This window comes from Mugil cephalus, chromosome 6 (genome assembly GCF_022458985.1).
Source record: "Mugil cephalus isolate CIBA_MC_2020 chromosome 6, CIBA_Mcephalus_1.1, whole genome shotgun sequence".
In the NCBI taxonomy this organism is placed as follows: Eukaryota; Metazoa; Chordata; class Actinopteri; order Mugiliformes; family Mugilidae; genus Mugil; species Mugil cephalus.
The window spans coordinates 17,798,064-17,817,867 of NC_061775.1; the positions used below are offsets into that span (position 1 = coordinate 17,798,064).

Below are 19,804 nucleotides of genomic sequence, written 5' to 3' on the forward strand. Positions count from 1 at the left end.
GATTTTTTTTTCCTCCTCTGCAGGAGGCTCTGCTTCCCCATTAGAGTATTACAGTCCTTATCTACCTCTTGCTTGCCAGAAAACAAGTTTCCCCTGCTCCCTGGAGCTCTCAGCTTCCTTGTTTTCCTCAAAGTCCCATTTGGGGAATTCCCTTTCTCCAGTACGACGCCTCCACGTTAGAGGCGCGTTAAAAAAAAAAAAAAAAAGGTAAACTGCGGTTGTGTGCTTCTTAACATTTAATGGGGGATCTTGGAGACTCGATACGCCAAAGACTAAGAGGATAACTAGTATCACGTCTAAGCTATCAAAGCATACAAGAGGAGGTTGTAGGAACTCAAAAGAATTGGAGCTCAGCTACAATCTGAAGTACATGCTGTCAAATATGGGAGGTCCGGGTAGAGGTGCGCTCAAGAAAAGTATAAAATCAGAATGGGGATGGTGTTAGACTTCAAAGCAGGGTGAAAGGTTGGCCAGCACAGCGAAGGGTCTTTCGTGACAGGCATTTGAACGGTCTCATTTGTAAAACTGTCAGAAACCGCTGTCTAAATACTGAAAGGATACATGGAAAGAAGTTCAATCTGCGTGCACTTTCTCAGTTCTCTGCACACCTGGTCGATAACCGTGTGAAGCCAATTGCTCTTTTCAGATTGCCAGCTCCTGCAAGTTACGGAGATTGTCAGACGCAGCGCCTTTATTCAGATTCCGGAGAAGGTGTGGAGGTGAGAGGTTTTGGATGCGGTTCGATTAACCAAACACCCCCCCTTCGGCCGGAGCGCACCGGCGCCCTCGGGCTATGGATAAGATGGGGGTTGGGTTAGGTAAGGGTTAACAATGAAACGCTTCATCCCCTGTTTTAAAACTCCTGATTTCATTTGACTTCAAATTCTGGTTAATGACTGGTAGTTTCAACCGCGGACTCAGCACCTATCACAAAGCCAAGCGGACAAGTACCCGATCAAGTCGACATATTCTTTATACTCATTAGCTTTTTTTAGTCATTTTACAAAGGCCTCATTAAGCCCTGAGCAGTGACCCTTTATCTTAAAAAGTGGCCCTTATTTCACCAGCATCCATGAACACACATGCCCTCCAGCTAACATAGAGCCCAATGTCCAGAGGCCGAATATCCTCTGCGCTAACAATGCAGAATAATCTCACAGTTCCTGGAAACAGGCCACCAATGGGGACGGGCCATTGTCAGCATGTCAGAATAAAGCATAAAGGCTCAATTTGACTGCCAACTCATCAAACCGTCTCTTTAGCCTCTCTGGGGCCCGAATGCCGTGCAGCTATGAAAGAGAATTAAGCATGTGTGGTCCAGTTGGGGATATATTAAGTCAGAGCTAAACCTCCGCCGACAACGTTGCTATTGTTGTTAAGCTAAACAGGTAGCGGCTGGTTGAGGTCTGTCGCCCAAGGATGGGTCGGCGGGCTTGGCGGGGGCGATGGAGAGAGGTCGAGTGATATTGAGAGGAAGAGAAATGTGCCTTAGGTGTGATAAAATAAACAAGAGGAAAGGTGCTCGGAGCAGGAAGGAGACAAGCTTCTCTCATTGCCTATGCTGGCTGGAAGGTGCCGGGGATTTATCTTGAGGTGAAGGGGAAAACAAATTTACACCCTGAATCAGTTGGTCCTGTCTGCGGTTGCATTATTGACGGCTCTAACAGATGGGCACAGTCAAGGAGGTTAATATCAATGGGAATAAGTATTAAAGATATAGTTAAGACCGCAACTGCATGACTAGGATTTTTCTTCGTGAGTTGCTAATGAGTAGTGCTGCGCCAGATGTGCATTTCTAAATCGCTCAATTCATGTCAATCAAAAGATATATTTTTGGTTTAGGTAAGATAATATGGCGAAACATGTTACAGATTAAAAGACTACTCAGTCATTTGAAAAATCATCACCAAATGAACTAATAATGAAAATAATCCATGCTTGCAGTCCTGATATGCTGCAGACTTGCCGTGGTAAAAAAAAAAAAAAAAAAAAAATTGCTGGGAAAAAAAAATCACATTGTCTCAGCATTATGAAAATCCATTTGCCAGAGGGATACTGAGAGACTTGAATCAGCAATGAACCTGGTGCTTAGCCCTCTGTGGTCCCTCTAGTCCTCCCCACCTCTGCTTCTTATTGCCCCCTTCTTTAGCCCCCCTGGAGGCGGAACCAAAAGCCTTTCAATGAGCTGGCCTCGGCCTGACTGATGCACCCACAGGTCCCCTTACTAATGCTGTCTGGATTGTGCCGACAGTTAACCCCACCTCACCAAACAGCTCCCAGTCAGGTAGCTACATGCTGCTAATGACACTAACACTTGACTGACAGATTTAAATCTAACGCATGTCTGAATGTGAACTCTGTGTGCGGTGTGTGGTGTCGTCTGCAGACATTACATATGCAGCAAACGGGAAAAAAAGCTCAACGTTGCTCTAACCGTGACTCTTCGGGTCCTTCTTGACTTTACGTTGTGTTTAATTTGTACCTGTCAGCAACAGTAGAGGCAGGTTCAGCCTGTGATGTGTGTGTATGTGTATGTGTGTGTGTGTTGCTTCTGTCTCTGTCCGTCAGCATCAGTGCGTGCATGTGAACCTCGTTTACATTCAGTGCACTTTTGCACCCGTTGGCTAATTACACACACGGTTTGTTTGGAGGTGGAGGGAGGGCACGGGGAGTGGAGGGGCATGTCAACCTTTCTTGTTTATGATAAAGTGACAGAAAATCATTGGGGGGTCAAGTACCCCCCCTCCAACCCTCCACTGCCCCGAAAACTCCTGCAGCAGTACAGAAGGTGCATGGTGTGGGAAGCCTCCCCTTTAATGAGACCATTAAAGGGCCCGTGTCCCCGTCAATAGATTTCTCTCATTCTTTCTCTGACAAATTTGAATTAATAATTCAGCGCCAAGCGCCCGGGGATGTATATTTTCAGCATGAAGGACAGTTAATCCATAGCATCAGTCCCCCCCGCCCCCCCCACTACAAACCCACCCCAGCTCTCTCACTCCTTCTTTCGCGTGCGCTCTCTCGTTTTACATCTAACTCCCTGCCTCCCTCCCTCCTCCTTTGCTCTGCTCTCATTTGATGATGGAAGCCAGCAGGTAGAGTGCTGACTAAAGAAAGAAAGAGTGTGCCACATGTTTTTCCCGCACCTATCTTTGACTTCTTTGTTCTCTGTGGGTTTTTTTGTTCCCCCGTTAAGTTGACTCCGCTGGTCACATAAGTGAAAATTGAGGTTTAATTTATTCCCCAGCACTGGATAACAGTGGCCCTCTCTCCTCCCTCTGAGACAGGGTAATAGTGCATGCTCTTATTTAATGTTAACACATTCAGATGCACAATTCAAGGAAATCTTGTGTTTGTCCACTTCTGGTTAGGTCTTCAACAGGCAACCCCTAGGGGGTCGGTGAAGGTACTGCAGGGGGAGGTCCCAAAATCTTTGGTTGATTAGGCATTTTATATATATATATATTTTAAATCAATTTCATCCACAAATTTAAATTTCTTTAAATACACTTGAACATGAATCCAACATATTGTAGTAAAGGGATAAATGGAGGCAGAAGATGTTATCTTTCAGTCAGCCACACTCGCTGCTGAGCCAATCACTAGGCCATGTACTAAACACTGGTTCTGTCAGCTTCCACTGATTGGCCGAGAGCCCAGAAGCACGATGCAATACTAGCATAAGAGAAGCTAACAGTGCATGGTATATACAGGTATGTTTATGTCAACGGCAGTTGCACCTGTGTATTATCTAAATAGCTTAATATTGAATGCAAAATAATAATAATGTATAGTGATAAGCACTAGGCTGAGTTTAATATAGAACACCACCCCCTCCGTAATAGAGAACTAAATATTACATCTGGGAACAAAATGACTATGGCTTTAACAATAACTTGGTATGAACAGAAATAAATTAAATTCTATTTTTCTGTAGCTGTAAGACACTAATATGGTTTGCTGCCTCTAAGCCTCGTCACTGAGCACAAAAAATTTACATGGTTACAGTGTAACGCCAGTGGTAGCTATCGATATAAGTGCCAGGTGGCACTACAGTACAACCTGAGACAGTTGGCAGCCAAGAGTTTAAAGTTAAAAAAAAAAAATCAAAAAAAATCTGGGAAACTGTGTTATATTGGAAAGTGTTGCTTGTTTCTCAGAAGAAGGTTGATTGATGAATTTCTATTAACCACTACTTCGCTGTTTTCCTTTTTTATTATATTGCAGTGCTGTGAGTAGATTTGCTCAGCTCGTGTGTGTGTGTACGCGTGTGTGTGTGTTTCTCTTTGTGTGTTTAACACAAACGACCCGCAGAGCTTAGTCGCTTAAAATATCCTTCAGGACGAGAACGAAGAGACAAGAAAGGAGCTGCGATGGTTTGGGAGTGAGGCTGGAGGGTCACATGTGGGTGGGGGCTCAATGAAGAGAGAGACAGAGGGAGAACTGGTGGCAGAACAAGAGACAGCAACTGTTGGATCATCTGTGCTTTAAAACGTTTAATCACTGTCTCTGGTTACACACACACACACACACACACACACACACACACACACACACACACACACCAGCGTGCACACACACTGCCACAGAGCTCCGCTGTTTTCCGCTCAGCCAGAGGTATCTCGTAACTACATTGTCCAAACACACATGGGTACACACACACAGAAGCTCAAAGAGCAAAGGGTGTATAATCTTATAGCAGCCGCCTGACCACCATATAGCTTAACGCTACCATAGTTTGAACGCATGCCTCTGCACTATAGATATTCACACGGGGACACAATGGCTGACAATCCACATGCCAGGCAGTACTGCAATGCCAGCGAGCTCCATTTGTAATATCAGACTGGTCGGCGAATTCAGAGGATTATTTTTACTCCGAGTCTAGTCAGCACGTTTTCACTCAGGGGAGACGCACGCTCACAAGTTTTAACGCCTGGCACAAAAGCTGCTTTCTATGGAAAGGAACATATAATGACTGCAACGTGACAAGTGTTCTTCCGTTATTATCCCTGATATACTTGGCAGTGCTCCTTCTCTAAATGTGCCATCCCTTGTTTTGTTGCTCAATGGTTACAACTCTCGTGTCCTTTTCATTGTGCGCCGAGTAATGAGTGTCCAATGAGTAACACTAATGACACATCATGAGCTAGAGAGGCCGTAAATGCCCCGTCGTAAAGATTTGTCCGAAATGACTGTTGCGGCGATAACATAATAGTGTCGCTCCTACTGAGACACAGAGTGAAGGAATTAAGTGCTCGAAGGTTTACAAATGATTGACTAGGGACGTGTGTAAAGCTGGGGATTCATCTGATTACATTTGTATTACTGAACATTTGACCCGCAATGCACTTGAAGAATGAAGGGGCCAAATAACTACCCTTTAGCCCTGATCCTCTGGTGTGTGTGTGTGCGTGTGTGTTTACACAGTTGTTTCGTGTTTCAATGTGCTCCACAATATTTACGTCAGGGATATATACCGTGCCAGGGTGTATACATACTGTATAACCCAGAAAGTGCGGTCACTAGATGGTAGAGCTCCATATATGCTCTATATGATGTTTAAGTAAGGCCGAGGCAGCCAGTCTAATCAATACATAATTGTGGCTGTCGTTCCTTTCCTCGCTGTCCTGCAACACCGCAAACCGCACCCGTCCACACTCACCGACCCACATGCTTCCCGTCTAGCAGCGCTGCCGTATGTCTGCAGCTTATGATTAAAACATTGATGCTTTTTCGATTGCTAGAAGCAGCTCTGGTTTCTTGACAGTTTGTCTTTTCCTAGTTTACTGGGCTTTGGGATCATGCCCACAGTTTAAAGAAATGGTTTACATGTAGGTTGTGAAGTTAATATAAGTGTACGCATCATGAAAAGGCTGAAAAGTAAGTGGCGGTTTGAAACCAGTCGGGTCAGAGCGCTGTCAAAAAGAAAAAAAAAAAATCACAACCCAGACCAGGACTTCATGATCTCTAGTTAAGAAATCACTCAAATCAAGAGTGGGATTTCCTGCAGTGCCCCAATGTATGCACAATTTGTTTCTCCGAGTCTGTTTTCCTTGACTAATGTGAGCCTGTTCTCCGCGGGGCCCTGGGTAGCACAGGCCTGTCCTCCCTACCCCAAACAGACATCCCTCAGCCTTTAATTGGAGAGGAGCAGCAGCCCAGCTAGCACTGCGTTGGGACCCCCAGTTGCGGCCACTGAGAATGCATTAGCATTAGCATTAGCATTGCAGTGCACCGACCTGTACATAATGATAACCTCAAGCTCTGCCCACTGGGAGCAGTCCCTGCTCGCTCAGACCGGTACACGCTGCCTTCCTCCGTCTTCCCTCTATGCGCGCAGTCACGTAAACAAGCAAGCAAGTGCAATGCGGCCCCCAGTGGCGAGCTTCTCGACGATCAGAGGAGGGGCGGGAAAAGAAAAAAAAAAAAAAAATCAGTTGCCGCCGTTCGGCTGAAAAGTGCGCGTAATGAACTTGAGTTCCATTGATCGGGACTGAGAGTACAGAACCGGGGGCTGTTTGTCCCAGAAGGGCTGCCATACCGCTGCTCGGTAGCCCCTCATAAATGTTTGAGAGGCCTCAGCCGCTCCAGCTTCACCCTACCTGGGTTTAGATTCTCTGTTACAACACACACATCCAGGTTGATGCTGATGATGGATGGATAGGTGGTCAGAGGTGTGTTGGTGGTAGTGTTCAGAGAGAATCAAAAAAAGAAAAAAAAGAAAAAAAATGAAGAATTTAAGTTAAAAACTTCCTGAATCCTCACCTTCAATCTCTGTCTGGGCACACGGCCGGATGTTTGCGATGATGTGCTCATTTTGTTTGGCATGCAACACCTTCCTATATTGTAACCCTAAGCTCGAAGGCCCCTGCACTGCCCCCCCACCCCACCAAAGCCCCCATGTGCTATAGACATGATTGATACTACTGCAGATATCACTTAGAAAACACCTGATGTGCCGTGCGGACCATCCTTGCCTCCTTTCGACTGCTAAGTACCAGCTGGCAGGAGGTCCTCTGCGTTATGCAGCTGGTAATAAAAGTTGAACATTGATTTTCTGTAGCAGCTTGTAACTGTTAATGTTGAGACATCAATAGCCAAAGCAAAGCGCTGGTGCCTTAATAGGAGACCGAGAACGTGGAGGGCGCGAGCAGAGGCTGACTCTAAATCACAGAATCTATCCTCGCCGATCGATAGGACAGTAACTGCAAGTGTCCCTCTGCTTTCCTAATGTTTTATAATAAACTGACAGCCTGTAATAAGGCCAAGGGAGAGGGAGAATGAGAGGAAGAGAGGAGGGAGAGATGGAGGGCAACAGTTTTTCCATAGCCTACCTGCCTTAAATCACCCCACATGGGAGTGCAGGAGAGGAGCAGGGGAGGACGCACAGGAGTGGAAAAGGTTTTTTTTTTTTTTTTTGTAGAAAAAAAAAAGAAGAAACTTTTACAGAAGCATTTTTTTTCTGGTTGTACTCACTGCTAAGGTAGTTAGTGAGTGTATTGATGGAGGGGAGCAGAAGGTTAGGGGGATATGTCCTGTATTGCTTTGGCAGGGCAGTGAGTTAAAGCGTATTAAATCTCGCTGCCACCGTGCAGCCGTCATCACACTCGGGCAGATGCGTCGGCCTGGGCTGCACATGTTATGACTCCCGGCTGAGTGAGAGAAGTGTTGAAATTCACAAAGATTTTACAACTTTTGGTAGATTGCGCGAGAATAATCTTTAGTGCCGCTGCTGAAGAAGCGCTGCTTCTGGGCAGTAGTTGAGCTTAATAATGTTTTTTTTTTTTTTTCAAAATGAAATGCAGCTGCAACAAAAAATGTAAAGGTGTTTTAGTATTTCACGTCAAGGTTTCATTTAATCTTTATCATTACAACATCTACATAACATCCATACAACTGGAAGCCACACATTTTTTGGGAAATAAACAGTAGAATTAAATAAAGGTGCATAACAACATAAAAATAACTATGGTTCTTGTTTTGAGCCCTTTTAAATTAACCCTACTTAAAAAATCCTAGATAGTAGTTTCAAAAAGTAATGTCTGTGTGCTTTAAATAAAGCCAAATCTGTAAAATTTGTTAAATTTCACATAATTCCAATGCCACTTCCAGCCCGTTCTGCATGTCAGAGTTACATATTTGATGCTTTTTGAAGCCCCTTAGATGTATGAGTTGTAGAACAGTTGCTTTTCATTATACCTGCAGGATTTTCTAGATCATCTCTGATGACTCAGAGATCGTGGCAGATTATACATGTGACACACATTGTGTTTTGTGCCTGCTCATTCTTTACAGACTATCTGCTTCATCCCCATAAATACGTGAAGTGCGCGTACATGTTTGCTGTTAGGACACTATCTTCAGGGTTCAGCCATAGGCTCTATCTCCAAGTATGTTGTTTTAGTCTCTGATAACTGTCCTTGTTCAAACTGTGTCAACATAATTACCATATAAATCATGGCGAGACCGTGATAAGACTTAAAAGGCAAGGAAAGGCAGCCTGAGCTGTAAATTATAAGGATCATTTGGAGGTAATCTGGTGAATGTCGCAATCCATTAGGAAACTAGAACATATCTGATCCCAGATATAGGACTGAGGCTTGAACGGGAGGAGCTGAGGGTGAGATGCAGCGATCCTCAACATGTCTGCGGCCTCCACAACTCACAGCAACTGCTGCTTAATGACACCAGCCTGCCGGGCTGTCAGGTAATAGTGACGGTCTGGAGACCTGGAGCTTTTATTGCTTGATAAAGTCTGAAAGCCTTTTAGACGGCCTCATTACATGGAATTCCCTACAAAGTGGCAGCGGGAATCGGGAGCTGGCTGTTCACCATGTTATATTTCTTAGGGTAAAATTGACAGAAAGTAGACGGAAGGATTAGGTTCATTGCTTCTAATGAGACGAAAGAAAATGAAACAAAAATCGGGACACTCAAACTTGATTAGCCAGATTTGGCTCTGTCGGGGGCGAAGTTTGAGCAACTTCCTTTTTTTTTGTTGTTGTTTGTTTGTTTACTGCATCAGAATGAGGCTGAAGGAAGCAGATGGAGGGTAAAAAGATTTGTTTGAAAGGTAGATGCGGGTCCAATAGTTTTCAATCAGCACGTGTTTGCCGAGCACTTCACCAAGCTTCAAAACAGAGTGATGAAAAAGCACTAGATGCAGTCGCTCTGTGCACGGATTGCGCTTTATGAACCTTATACATACATTTATAGTCTTTGCCCCCCTGCAATCACCACTACTGTATTTTACATTACTGCTGTCATTGCACCAATCCAGTCACTGAAAATGTAATTTGTGGGACACACAAACATTTGTCAAGCTGGCTGCACGCCTGTACAGACAAACACACACATACACACACATGCACACACTATGATGCATGATTCAAGCCACATTTCACGCACCTTTCATACAGTACCCGGGACTATTCTCATGAACATGTGATAAAAATCACATCTGAATTGTAAACGGCCTATTAGTCAGGCTCCATACTGTTGCCCCAACACGACCAAGTCTTTCCCAATCTGGTTTGGTAAAGTAAAAGGCAGAAAAGGTTAAGGATTTTCTTTCTCTTTTGATATTATGATGAAATGAATAGAAACTTGTGAGATCATAGACAGACGGTCACGAGCAAACACGAAATATACAAAGTTCCATACGTTTGTATATATATGATGAATCCACAGCCGGGTTTCGCTTTAGAGAGGAAGCAAAAGTCATCGCTAGGCTTGTGAGAGGAAGAGCTAGTCTGTGGGAAATCCAAGCACCTTTGCATGGCTTGATTGACATATGGTGCTGCAAACGCAGAGTTAAATGCCAGGACATACCGTCTGAAACTTTGGATCATACCACCAAATTGTTGTTCCCTTTTTTGAATCTCATCCCATTAGCCTCCACTAGCCGATCATGTGGAAGTACCAGCTGTTAGCATTAATGCACCCAATTAAATGTCGCTAAAATAAGTTATTGACAAGTTATAGAACTTGCGATGGTTCGTTAAACCTCCTAAAATCCCTAACTCCCTCCTGCCTATAACCCTAGCTCCCAGTTTTATATAGTTTATTACTAGTACCTGTATTTGCTGTATAGGTAAGACTCATGAAGCTCCATTTTTGGCTTTATTACTTGTATACTACACTTGATGATCTTCATGTTTTCTAGTTAAGAAAAGACATTTCACGTTGAGTCAAGGTTGCCTTAAACCATTTTCGTAAATGATCAAAGGTTCACATGCGATTCTGGCGACATGCAGCCCAGCAGATAGTTTGGCTCCCACAAGAACACAACTGTCCCTAATGTGTTGCTTTGTTATTATTAAGCCGTAAAGTGCTACAAATGAACTGGACACCAATTTTATGCTCCATTATTTGGTTTCCATGAGTGTAAATATTGAACCGTCACTGCCTCTCCATGTTAATCAATCCCCGGCCGGATTCTAAATGATTTAGTTATTTTCAGGAAATGAATATTTGCCAGACTGTATGGTGTGTGTGTGTGTGTGCGCTTGTGTGTGTGTGTGGGCAAGGGGGCTTGCATTAGCCAGCTCCCCAGCTTGCTGGCCAGGGATCAGGGCATTGATTGTGAGCAGCCTCGGCTCTTGCTTAATTAGGACGTACCTGTCTGGGAATTACATGTTATTTTCTTCTCTCTGTCTATTTTTTTCACCCCCTCATTGTGTGGAGAAGAAAATATTGTAAGAAAATGGGGAGGGAGAGGGAGAGGGAAACGCTGTTTTCATCAAGGTTAATCATGTTTGCCGTGTTCGTATTGTTGTTAGCAGATTTGTGTCGGACCTCGCGCGGAAGAAGAAGAAAAAGTCTGCCTTCAGATTGTGGATAATAAAAGCTGTGTCATGGTATGCGGTGGAAAGATGGGTTAAAAGTGAATGTCTTTTATATTTCTACAGCATTGACTAATATTATATATTATAACATATATGCAGTACTTAAATAAGTATTTTCTTTAATAAATTTCAGTAATTGCTGTTAAGACATTTTAAGGATATAAAGGGGTGGAGTCGAGCCACGAGGAACTGAGACGAACGGCCGGTTGAGAAGCAATGGAGGTGGACGTGGTGATAGAGTTGTGATAGATCGAGGTGTACAAAGATGGATGTGGAAAAAAGAGAGAGAGAGCGAGTGAAAGGGCAAAGCAATGAGACAAGAGACAATGCAGAGGGCTGGATGGATGGAGAGGTATGGAGGGTGGGAGGCGATTGATGGGTGGGTGTCTCTAACTCCGACCTCAGAGGCTGACTAATCACTTGACAGGCGGCTAATTTGGTGCTGAGGCAGCTCTTGAATCACGGGCTGTCGAGAGTTTCGTGAATGGACAACACTAATCATTTCTGATCACTAGCAGGCCACATGTTTAATGTTTATTTCATTTTTGGTTTTACAGTATCAAGAGGAGAGGGATATTCTGTCGGTGGTGCTAGATGTTAGACTTCGGTTAGGAAAAAAATGAATATGTTGGATACTTAATGATGCACTTGACTAAAAATGAACCAGCAGCTGTTTTAATACGTCTCCTCCTGTGAAGCATGAACTCATCGCAAAATATAGCGAATTTAAAGCAAAATTAGATGGAATGCCACAAAAGCATAGTAAATTTATTCTTTAAATAAACCTGCGCTGTGCAATCATTTCAAATACATGTTCCCCACACTGCTTTTTCACTTGCTTTCCTCCCAAAGGCTTCACAGTGAGGACGTTATTTAGGCCTGTGTCCACAATTCTGCTCTCTCCGCTGGGACCATTTACCACCCCGCGCTGGTCTGGCAGGTCCTCTGGTTCTCCTCTCTTCTGACAAGGACTGGCAGCACCTGCCTCACCCAATTACACCTGATGGGGGTCTGACCCACTGAGCCGGGTTAACTGGTTGCTGGCTGAACACTTTTTGAACTCTGCCACTACATCTGTTTCCCCAGCGTGGAAACTATCTGTGAAGCATCAGGCATGCATCGACCGTTTGGTAAAAGTTGATAAATGTTTTTTTTTTCCTCTTTTTTCTTTTTTTTTCCATTTTCAAGCTGCTCATGAAAGGACATCCTCCTCTTTTGTTCTTAATATAGAACGTCTTTCGTCTATAATTTATACCTGGGAACTGCCAAGTACTAGATCATATTTCTACTCAGCGCAGCTACAAGTGTAGCTGGGATTCAATTCTCCCTGAAGTGGAAAGAAGAGAATGTTTTTTTTTCCTCTTTTCTGAGCTTGAATTCAAACTTGTGACCCACTACTCACCTCTGACGATGTTCTGATCACCCGTGCAACTTGTCAAGTCTTTCTGTTAGACCTTTGAGCCTTTTAAAGGAAATCAAAAGCCCATTAACAGTGTCCTGACACTGAACTAGTAGTAGTAATCGTTTACTGAACTCTGACCCAGGCAGCCCTCAAACTCTCTGCCATTGTGTATGTCCCTCACTCAGTGCCCAAGACATACAATGATTGCTCACAGTCCTACAAACACTTAGGAAATCAATGATCTCAGAGTGATAATCTCCTCCTCGGATAAAAGCCTTCACTGAAGACAAGGAAAGAGTGACAGGGGACACAGAAAAATAGAGAGGGATAGAAGGAGATAAAATAAAGCAATAAAATAAAAAAAGGGATGTCTGACTGGGAAAAAAAAAGCACACACAGACGTCATGACAAGTGTCTCCTCTCAGCTGGGGTGACATCTAGATCCCTGTCTTTATCGACAGCTGGCTTAACTAAAAGCTCATCTGGCAGCGAGGAAGTGACTGATCGCTCACACACAGGAGGGCTGTAGATAGAAGGAGAAATACTGAGAAAAAGCAAGAAACGGGCTGAGCTACGGGGAATAATAAGGGGAATAATAAGGGAAGCAAAGGAGCTAGGGACTCTGTCAGAGATACCGGATCGTCAAATATTGAATAATTCGGCAGTGCCTTGGTTTGTTCAATTAACTGTTTTCCCTAGTTATGTTTAAGTATGAGAGTTGGTGGATGGAGGGTGCACAAAGTGAATGACTAACTGCAAATACCATGTTTTACAAACAGAATTGTGTGTGTGGTTAAGTTTAGAAAAGGACAGCGCTTTGGCTGAGATTAGGAAAAGACTTAGGGTTAAGGTTAGGGTTAACTTATTTTAGCTTAAAAAAATACCAGGTCAAATAAAAGTATGGCTTGGTATATGTTATGTCTATGGCCAAGCTGTGTAAAGGGTAAATTGGTACAGCTGTTGTAGTGGAAAAATCTGCATACCCCTGGAAGGCTGTACCCAGGGTTTCCAGCTTTCTCTCGTCTCAAGGAAACCAAGTTTCATTAACAAGATATTTAAGAGAGAGAAAAACAAATGTAACCCTCTTACTTAAATGTATGCACTGTGTAGCAAGCGGATAAAGCAACAGCGGTGAAGTGGGACTGACACTAATTCCCAGTATGAATACATTAATGTTATATTAGGTGCTACAGTGACCAGCGAGAGAGATTAAATACAGCTAATGAAGAGTAAGAGTCTAATGCTTTAGTTCAGTTGTCAGTACAGAGCTACTTTCATGCCTCATTTCACTGCAGTCTTTATTAACTGGCTCTGCGTGTAGGGCACGGGCTGCTGTCTAAACAGGCGCGCAGATACATGAATATACACTACATCTGCTTTCACACTGCCATGCACATTACGCACATTTCAGTCCCTCAGGGAAGCGGGTATGTATTCTAGGCATCACATGCACATCTCTGTTCGGCTGTGTATGGTATTAATCACATCATTTCTAAATCTCCCGGCTTTACATTGCTTAAGGCCCACCCCCGCCCCTCTCCTCCCCTCCAAACCCAACGCTGATCCCCCTCAGCCAGCTCTACGGCGTATGTGCCGGGCTTCTTTTTGCGGGAGGCCTAGGCAGCGCTGGAGAACAGGCACTGCCGGGGGCGATACACATCCCTCAGGTGGGCCTTTCATTATGGATGATGTTTCTGCCAAATTATTTAGACCCTGAGCCCCAGCAACATCCCCGCCCTATAAAAAAAAAAAAAAAGCCCTGACATAAACAAACACTTGTGTGCACACACACGCATACTCACAAACTCCAAAGTCCCACTGCAGTCCTCCCCATGCCTCATTCTTTCTTCCCAAATAACACAAGCATTAATCCCGCTTGATCGCGTGTATGTGAGTGCGTGCGCTGCTTTGGGCCGACGATTCATTAGTCTCTGTTTCTTTGTTTAGAGGAGGTAAGGAAGTGAAACGCATTTGAATTACACATAGATGTAGGAAGCTATGGATGTGGAAAATATTCTTCAAATGTGTGCCACTGTTGCTCTCGGTGCCATGCACGGGTCAGGCCATGCAAAGCTACCTTTGCATCTTTGGTTTCAGTAATGTAGGATGTAGGAAAATTGGTTTGGTCAAGTGTGTGTGTGTGTGTGTGTGCATGTCTGTGTGTGTATTCCTCTGAGGCCATTTGTTGCAGACTTGTTAGAAAAGAGTCAGAGATGACACTCTCCTGGCAGCGTCTGACCTCGGATTAGAGAGTGGAGAACAGCTTTGGGAACTGGACACACACATAAAGCCACACACACACTCACATCCCATCAGCGCTTCACCTCTCTTTGTCCCTTAACTCATTTTTGCAACTTATCCCTCCTCTTCCTTCCCAAAAATAAAAAAGAAAAAAACAGCTCCAGCTCTCCTCCTGTCTTCTTCCCACCTGTCTATCACAAACACTTCAGGCCGATACCCGGCTCCTACAAATTCCCGATTCAATTCCCCCTCTCTCTTTCTTCCACTCATTCTCCCATCTCCTCTTTCTCGTCTTTTCCTTCCTCCCTTCTCCCTTCCTCAGTCGATCTCCCCTCAGAGTTTCTTCTTTCCTTTTCGAGGCTCAATGTGCTACCCGACTCCAAAAAAAAAAAAGAATCCCCTCCCAAAAAAACCTCTCATTACCATTCCCTATTCACCCAACCACCCTTGCCTCCAGCTCAGCTCTTAGTTATTCTGCATAATCACACAACTTGCACACATTAAGATTTGTTCCTTGTAATATTCTGGATCCAGGAGCCGATGCTTATTCTGCTACTGCTGCAACAAGTGTTCCAGATATGTCAATACACGTTTTTACATTTGCAGTTGCTGCTGACATATTCTTTCTCTCAAAAGAAGTTTGTAAAACAAAACAAAACAAAAAAAGAAAGAAAGTTGAACAAAAGGCCAGGGATGAGGGATTTGCTGCTGGTAATGGCAGTGATAGATTGGTACTCGTGATATCGCTGATTAGAACGCAAAACTGTCTACGATGTTGTGCAAAAATATTAAATTTTCATCCATCCAACCATACGCACATATTCCTCAGCCCTTTGCAGTAGGGCAGCTTGGGGGAGCTGCAACCAGAAACTAAAACTTACATTTTATTTGTGAGTTGTGTTAGATAGAAAATAAAACTGTGTAAAACTTCTCGGTTTTCACTGAAAGAAGACCTTCCTTCCTTCTTTCCTTCCTTCCTTCCTTCTTTTTCCTCTCCTTTTTTTTCCCTTTTTCCTGTCCATTCCCTGCAACACTCTCATGCTGATGATACAAGACACCTGATTACAAAAATCACACAGAATCCAGACTCTCAGAGACTCACCCAGGCTGAACAGGACTAGGAACTTGAGGCAGACAAACTCCCGTTGGTCCAGCTGCAGGGAGCGTAGTTTGGCCACAAGCTCCTGGGCATGGCTCAACAGATTGTTGAGCGTGGCTCCCGCCTGCGAAGCAATCACTGCATAGTCCACCTTGAATGAGCAGGGGGAGAGAGGTGGGGTAAGAAAATGTACAACACCGCAGCAAGTCTAACTAAGCCGTCGAGCACAAGAGATACAGTGAAATACAATGTCAGTCATTGATTTACAGTGTGAGCAATCAAGGTAGCAAAATGGAAAACTTGGATTTGGTGTCAGTCAGAGTCTGAGGCACAGGGGACGTGTAGAATTCAGGCTACAGGCGGTAGTTTTTCTTTGCAGTTTGACGGTATTTCGTGAAAACGTGCATGGAGGGAACAGACTGGACTGCTCTCTGACAGTGAAATAAAAAGCAGGCACACGGACTGTCGCCCCATTGCGGGATGAATTAAGGCATATCTTATCTTATCTTGTCTTGTCTTGTCTTATCTTATCTTATCTTATCTTATCTTATCTACCTCATCCGCTGAAGCGCATGCTTGCAACTCCCCTTTTTCGAGTGCACTTCACATCTGCAGCCGCTGCACATTTGTCCCAGAGGCAGGTCCTTAGCTGCCACTCACAGTAAGCAGGACCATATTAAAGTTTCATATTTATTGACAATTCATTACCATAATTGACTTTGCGAGGGTTTTTACGGGGGAAAGTAGATGTCGGTGCATGAAGTTCCTCGAGCTCAGGGAGGAAGGGGGGTCCCCGCAAGATTCAATTAGCAATTAAATACAGACGTTGGTTTGGGATTTATTTACTGGATAAACGCAATGATTGCAACCAATTTTTCTTTAAATCTTTTTTTCATCTAAAAAAGAGATTTGTCAGGTTTTATTCTTGTGCCTTTTCCCCTTCCTCATCCTTTCACTCCACTCCCACTTCGTCCCAACCCCTTTGTCCCTCGTTCCGTTCCTTCCTTCTTCCTCGCCGCCTTTGACGCAGAGAGTTATGGCTGTGTGAGAAGCAGACTCTGCCCCCACCCTCCAAGGTGTCAATCAATTTACATAAAATCAACTGTGCATGAAATAAGTTCATTGAAGGATTGGACTGTTGATGGTGATGCCTTAGGTTATTGCCTCCTGGCCTTAAGTTAAAAGAGAGAAGAAAGAAAAAAAAATGCTATAATGTCACTATAGCAGACTTAGCACTAACTGTGACTCTGGTGACCTGCGTATCAATCAATCAATCAATACTGCTTTATTATCCCTCTTGGAGACACATGGAGGGTAAATATATGAATAAACCTTCAAATCAAATCTGAACCCATCATGAACGATGAACGATCTTAGCTGAACATTAACGCTGGATATGGAAGGTAAGATAAGTTTTATTCTTTGAGGGCTCTGATGCAAGAGGCTGCGAGATGCACACGCAGAATGAAAATAAAATACGCGAGCAGCAGCAATGGAAGAGCGCCCCCCCACCCCCCCTCCTCCTCCTTTATTTGAATTTCATGTTCAACCGGAGCGAACGTTAGGATTTGTCCTGAAAACGGCCGCCGAGCTGCGAGGCCTCGCTTTAATCACTCGACACGTCGGCTCAGTCTCGTCATGTCATCTTCACACAAGTTACACCGGGCGTTTGATCCCGTGACAGCGGAAAGAACAAGCACTCATGGCCATCTCTCGCGAAAGAAACGGGAGGCACAGAGAAAGAGCAAGGAAGGAAAGACAAACCAAAAAAAAGGCAAAAGACAAAGGCTTTTTCTTTTCAAATGTCAGCGCAAGTGGAGAATTTGGGTTGGCAAGATCAAAGAAGAAATTTGAAAATAAAAAAAACATTTGTTCAAATTCTGTAAGGGACAAAGGGCCTGTCCTGTAATCACACTTATTTATAAAGAGAGGTAAATGATGGAGCTTGTCCTCCATGGTCCTTTGTATTATTTGTCTAATTCAAATGGCATTTGGCTTGTCATTGGTATGAATGCCCTTATATCAAACTGAAAAACTTCATTTTAGATATTAAAGGGAAATACAAAAACAAATTACCTGTTCAAAAACAAGTGCACATATTTCTTTCTAAAGCGGTGTTTCTGCACCAGCATTTGGCATTATTGCACAAACGGTCCTGCTCTTTTTGCTACTGCGACTGCAAGTTACTCTTCGGGGCGGCGCAGCCGCACCACCTCAACATTTCTGACATCTTGACCGACCGACAGTCGCGAGGATACATATTCTGACAGCCGAACACCAGAAAAGAGACTCATGTTGTGTTTTCTCAACGCGAAAATCCATCTTCACCTCCACGCACTGAATCTGAATTCCACTCGCTCCCCGCGCTGCTCAAAATCGACGCAGGAGGAATGTAGAAACTTGGATGTGACTGGATGGAGAGCAGGTTCAAAATAGTTTGGGGTTTTCCTTTAACTGAGGGGTTGATATCGCAGGAATAGGTGGGACGATTAGATGTGGAGTGAGATGCGGCGCGTTGGTTTCCGCCGGGCTCAAAGACATCGCAGAACGAGGTGGCCAACGTCCGTTTGTAGCTCAAACCGTTGTGTTGTGAGCCTGTGTGTGTGTGTGTGTGTGTGTGTGTGTGTGTCTGTGTAGCATTCGCTTAGGGTGATGTTGCTACTCTGGTCTAAATGTCTCTGGTATTATCGCTGCGCTGTCACCCCTGGCCAGGCAGAGAATAATGGGAGATAATGAACTGTTTCAGAGCCTTACACACACACACACTGACGCACACATTCACACACACACACCCCTCAACACCAGCTGTTCATTAACCAAAGTATGCAAACGAAACCTCCGTCCCGAGCCTCCCCTGACTATCAGCCCCTCCTCCTCCCTGTTCTTCCACCTCCTCCTTTTGACACATTTCTTTTTCTCCCTTTCTCCCCTTCATCTGCCGCGCTGTCCCGTTCTCTACACAAGTTCACATCTTTGCTCCCTCCTTCGTCTTCCAAGTCGACCACCTCGTTCTCCATCAGATTAATCTGAATCCGCTCACCACGGTTTGTGTAGATGTGCTACTGCTCTTGGCCTACCGTGAACTTAAAACAGCGCACGCCCACACACTTGCTCCAATATTTATGTCAGCATATATTCTTCTAAAACAGTGTTGAGAAACACTGTTATGAGCACAAAAAAATAATGCATGACTCCTCAACTCTCTGACAGCCATGTGACCAGACAGAGGTGCGTTCGTGTTAAGAAGTTTCACACCTGCATGTGTGCGCGCGTTGTTTCTTTTTCAACAGTGTTATCACTTCCTGCTTTAGTTTTGCGCATCACCTCCTTGCGAGCGCTTGTTAGACGCCAAACAGTCTAATATGTGGACGACCTCAGGCTCCATCTCCCACCGACTTCCTCAAAGACCCCGAGTAAAACAGAGCAACACATTAAGCCTCATTCTTCATCTGTCCACCTACTCACTGAGCGTATATCCGCGTGCATATCCGAGTGGATTACTTATTTTATTCATGGAGTGTTCAGCAAAAAAAAAAGGATTGATTATTTTCGTGACATTATTTTATATCTATAAGCGCTATCTATATTTAATGAAGCGGGCCTCCTGCGTGGATGTGAAATCAATGAAGCTTAAAGGGACATGGTGAGGTGCAGCAGGAAGAAAAGGAGAAAAGATTCCACTTCCTCACCTGCTGGCCGGTGACCAATAGGATGGAGCCCTCCTTGGCGTGCACCACCTGCCGGAAGACGTGGTCCAGAATGAGCAGTTCACTCCAGCAGTTCTGCAGCAGCTTCATCTGGTCGTCCACCTGGATAGAAACGTACAGAAAGAAGCATCAGCTCCGCCGTTTGTCTTTCCCACACAGCTGAGACAACAGTCCCTCAATGTCGCATCCTCAGTCATTGTCATCACTAGAGACTGTACGTCTTTCAGCGTCCTCTTTTATTGTGCGCCGGGGCCTTTTGTCTATGTGTAAAGTTTATGCAGATGGGTTTCCGGCTGGCAACGTAATGGATTGGGTGCATGCAAGGCTTAGGAAACGAAGCAGAAAGACAGGTGCAAACTATACAAATAGAAAAAAAAATGCATGCGTTCATGGCTTTGTCACGAACACACTGTGATAGTTTTGTGCTTTTCACGATGAATCCTTCAGTAACCAGCTTTATATACGAGGACAAAATGCTTCACCTCTAAGAGAGTTTTCTTCTGGT

General features: G+C 44.3%; 1 protein-coding gene across 1 annotated transcript in view; it reads right to left on the bottom strand.

Moving 5' to 3' along the window:
• The window catches only part of nr5a2 (nuclear receptor subfamily 5, group A, member 2), a 64,650-nt gene that overhangs the window by 8,495 nt on the left and 36,351 nt on the right, over positions 1-19,804 (bottom strand). The window contains exons 5-6 of the mRNA XM_047586609.1: positions 19,282-19,401; positions 15,596-15,743 (exon numbers count right to left, since the gene is read on the bottom strand). Coding sequence (XP_047442565.1) covers positions 15,596-15,743; positions 19,282-19,401 — 268 coding nt within the window. The remainder of the gene's footprint in view (positions 1-15,595; positions 15,744-19,281; positions 19,402-19,804) is intronic.